The sequence below is a fragment of the Polyodon spathula genome, chromosome 2 (genome assembly GCF_017654505.1).
Source record: "Polyodon spathula isolate WHYD16114869_AA chromosome 2, ASM1765450v1, whole genome shotgun sequence".
Lineage (NCBI taxonomy): Eukaryota > Metazoa > Chordata > Actinopteri > Acipenseriformes > Polyodontidae > Polyodon > Polyodon spathula.
In genome coordinates, this window is record NC_054535.1 from 21,601,177 (window position 1) to 21,605,647 (window position 4,471).

Below are 4,471 nucleotides of genomic sequence, written 5' to 3' on the forward strand. Positions count from 1 at the left end.
CAACGGTTAATGTGTTAAAGTACTCTGATCACACACATGCAGAAATGAACGTACTTTTTACGTCCTTATTTTTTAATCTACTCTAATCAAATTCCATGGATTTACAACTTGAAACATTGTTTTGATCAGTACTGAAGGTCCTGCAAAAGTCTGCTAATAATAAATTGACAGGACTGGCAACAAACTTCAGTATTACACGACATATTTTCTTTTGTAAATACTTACTAATTATATGTTTACCTATACACTTTGGTTAATCAGTCAAGCAATATAGAAGGCTAAGATTTTTTTTTTTTTTTTTTTTTTTTTTTTTTTTTTTTTTTAATGAAATGCACAGTTGAAAATTATTTTTCTCCGAGGTTATCGGGTAACAAAGCATTGCATCAATAAATGTATATTTTAAGAATAGTACTGTAACAGTTCAAGAACTAGTGCCTACAAAAAATGAAGGGGTTAGGATATTCTCTATTAAAAAAAATATAGAAAATATATGCATATGAATATATGTTTTAGCAAAATGAAAAGTGTTTGCTTATGTGAAAAACAAAAACAAAACAAAACAAAAAAAAAAAAAAAAGTTAGAGACCAGGGATTAAGCCTAAGTTGACTTTCGCCACTCATCTGAAAAAGGTTCAGTGCAATTTATTATATATTATCTATATATATATATATAGATATATATATACCTATATATATATATATATATATATATATATATATATATATATATATATATATATATATATTTTATTTTAATTATTTTTAGAATATTTTCAGTCTCTTGCCCCCAACTGCCCTACCTCCTTTGAGTGGCCGTTGCGGAGGCTGATCTTTGGAAAGTGGACAGTACTTAATAGTATGGGCATTATCCCCGTTGGCACTGCATAGGGGGCACGTGTAAGCCCGAAGTATCGGACAGACTACCCTGCCGTCTGGCGTCTTCAGCACATGCGATCCGTACACCTCCTCCGGTGCCCCGTTATTCCTACAGAAGACACAGATCTTGGGTTCCTGCTTATTCCTCGGCGCCGTCTTTCTCACCTTTCTCTCTATTCCAAAGAGGTCGAAGCCGGCGAAGGTGCCCCCAAAGCCAGAGTCTCTGTCTTGCGGGAGGACATCGCTTTGGTTCTGGAATGGACTGAAGATGGAAAAGCGCTCCTCGAGGTCGAGGATGGAGGTTGGAGGAGGGCTTGAAGAGGGGCAAAGGCAGTCTAAGTGCCCACGTTCACCGCTCCCTCCGACAACACATGGGCAAGCCGTAGAATCGTCCAAGCCAAGGGTTGCCTTCAGCGACTCCGTGATGGAATTCGGACTTTGGGGCATGCTGTTTTTGTTGATAGAATTCTTGGTCACCAAAGTCGAAAGTCCCAGATAGTCATTCCAAAAATTGAAGGTGTAGTCATAAGAGTTTCCAGCATTCAAATAATTGTGATTTAGAAAATCCATGTTCGATTTTCAGTTGTATGTTTATTTTTTCTGTTAAATAGATTTCCCAGTTTCTGTTCTACTTCTGTAGATGCAGATCTTCCTAGTGCTCTGTGCGTCTAAGTAAAGAGCCTGACGGTTAGACTGGTGTTTTAAAGGCTCCAGTGGGATGAACACACACTGCGGAAGGCGGAGCTCTCCTTCCAATCCAAGTTTATGATCAGGTTGAGCACATTTCTTTCAACAGGAGAGGAGGGCTCAAGGAAAACGTGGAGCGGATTAAAATACACAAAGTAAACATGTACATTACCACCGGGTATACGTATACGCCTACCTACAACTTTATAACAAAAAACAACATGTTTTGCTTTGTTCTTGTAGTTAGCAATGGTATGCATTCTATATTTATAATGTTTAAATGTACTATCTGGACGTTAACTGTAATGCCATGTTAACAATTATTTGTACTTTTTGTTTGTTTTTTAAGGAAGTGTATTGGCAGTTAATAGATGGTTATTGCTAGTTTAGTTCATACTAAATATTTAATGGTCAGAGACTGTCAAGCATCTTTATACTGAGTCACAGTACAGCAGGTTTGCAATTTGCTGCCCTCTGTCCACTTCACAACTGGAAGTACCATATGTAAATTCTTACATAAGATTTTTTTTTTTTTTTTCAAAGGAGAACAAATGCCCTAACTTGTTCAATCAAACTGTTACACATTCTCTGCTTGGTTCGGTCTCTTTTTCATGAGTTCTCGGCAGATGATGAAATGAACAGGTTTTCAACACCAACTGATCAATGTCACAGCTGGTGTTAACTGAAAAGCCTCCGGTTTGTTCTGTAACATTTACAAATGATCTGGGGTTGGGGTGGGTCAGTAATGTTGCTATATGTGCATTTTAAATCCCAAAGGAAAGAAATAAAACAAAATAAAATAAATAACCCTCCAAACATGTCGATAAAGTGTTTTGACCATACTTTAGCCTAATTAAATGCAGTTAGTTAAAAAGTACTTAGTCATCTTAGAAATCCTTCAGAAAACAAAACTCGTAATCTAAGTTATGTTAACACAAGTTATTATGCACCCTATTACAAACTAGTGTGCATGTTGTGATGTCCATATGTCTTAGGTCTGTTCAGCAGAGTTTTGTGATAGTCATATGTTTTGAGATACAGCTCATATGAGTCACATACATTTACCAGAAGGAACAATATACACTAAATATAGACTGGAGAGGAGGGTCATAGTGGAAAAAGTCTGCCCCGAGGGATGATGATTGTTACCGACAGGGGGCTGACACTCGTACTTCATGAGATATGTGTACAGTACCTTCTGTCCCACAGGACCGGCATTAATGCTGATCAAATGGCAAGTGTTTTACCAAAAAACTCTGACACTTATAAATAATCTGGATATTCCTTGCACAAAGCACATTACCAACAATCATTTAATTCAATTGTACTCTACAATATAGGCACACAAAAAACAGACAACAATGTAATATTCAATTTACCACAAAAAAAAGCTAAAGACAAACAAGTTATTTAACAAAACATTGTCCACTGAACTGTGTATAATTATACCTGAAATTTATTTACAGAATCCATGAATTTAAAAAAGAAAGCTGCCTACTCTTTAAGATTTAAGAGATTCAAGGCCTCTACACCCTGGAAGAGATGCAACAATTGAAACTGCAGTAATGTGACAAAATTAATAGAACCTATACTTTTGTTAAGTATCTTTCACACCACGGTGAAGCAGGAGCGACACCAGTACCATGCCAAATAAATAGGATTGAAAGATTTATCGTGTGACAACTAGGGAATTAATCAATCAGAGAATAGCTTCAATGCACGTGGTCCAGCAGGGTGAAGCAGTCTCCAGAATGACAGAGGAAAAATAATAGCCTACTTGCAAATTGTGAAATTTGCCCAATACTGCGATTTTTACAATATTCTGAAGCAATCAAAATAAATTATTTCATACTTATTATTGATATTTCATACAAAAAAAATCATATTAATAATACTGTACAGCTCTGCTCTGTACCTGCATGTGCTATTTGCCATGCACATAGTCCTGTGCAGTCATTATGTGACTATATGCAATCTAGGCGGTAAGTTAAAATATTACTCACTGTAAACAAGATAATGGATGTCTCTAAAAAGGCTACAAATGTGCCTGCAGCAGATCACATAAAGCAGTATCCAGCAGGAGTTTACACAGCAATGGAGGTAAGCTCTTCTGTACATCATGCAATGTTACTGATGATCACTACCGAGAACGTTTGGTTATTACCATAACCCTGATTCCCTGAAAAGAATGACAACCATTACCGAATGGGAAGAGCCTCTCTCACCCATCAATCACTGAGCATATATAAAAAAGCTGCCCTATCAGGGTCCTGCTGTGAGGGGGAAGTACCTCCCATCTCCTATTGAAGAGTGACGTCCTCACAGTAGCATACTGCCATTTTTGAAATCGAAGGTCAGCTGGGGACATGACCGCGAAGGGTAATGGTTGTCATTCTTTTTAGGGAACCAGGGTTATGGTAATAACCTAACATTCCCTTTCAAGTGGAATGACAATCATTACCGAATGGGAAGCTGTAACAAAGCTGTCATGACTCCAGATTACCGACAGTATAGCCTCATGGTGATAGCCTCAGAGCCCACATGACACCTAAGAGCATGCCATCTGCAATACCCTAGTGCCCAGAGAGGGCCTTGCTCTGTTTGTAACATCAAGGGGGTAAAAACATGCAAATGTTTGACTACCTGTCCATGTAGCAGCATTGCAAAGCTCATCTAAGGAGGCGCCATGAAAGAGATCCCACAAAGTCGCTTGGCCCCTGGTAGAATGGGCCGCAATTTTCCCCGGCATGGGGGAGTCCTAGTCCTATCACATGAAGCTCTCTTACTCTTCTGGCAGATATGATGGTTAATAAAAATGACACTTTGAGGGTCACAGGGCCCAGATCTGCTAAGGCCATGGGCTCAAATGGGGGACCCATAAGGACCCCCAGCACCAGCTCCAGATCCC

The 4,471-nt window shown here is 38.5% G+C and overlaps 1 protein-coding gene across 1 annotated transcript; it reads right to left on the reverse strand.

The window, feature by feature from the left end:
- Window positions 1-733: 733 nt before the first annotated feature.
- LOC121327737 (nanos homolog 1-like) lies at window positions 734-1,560 on the reverse strand. The gene has a single exon (XM_041271924.1). It carries the CDS (start codon window positions 1,444-1,446, stop codon window positions 763-765), a length of 684 nt encoding a protein of 227 aa, XP_041127858.1. The 5' UTR covers window positions 1,447-1,560; the 3' UTR covers window positions 734-762.
- Between the last annotated feature and the right edge of the window lie 2,911 nt (window positions 1,561-4,471).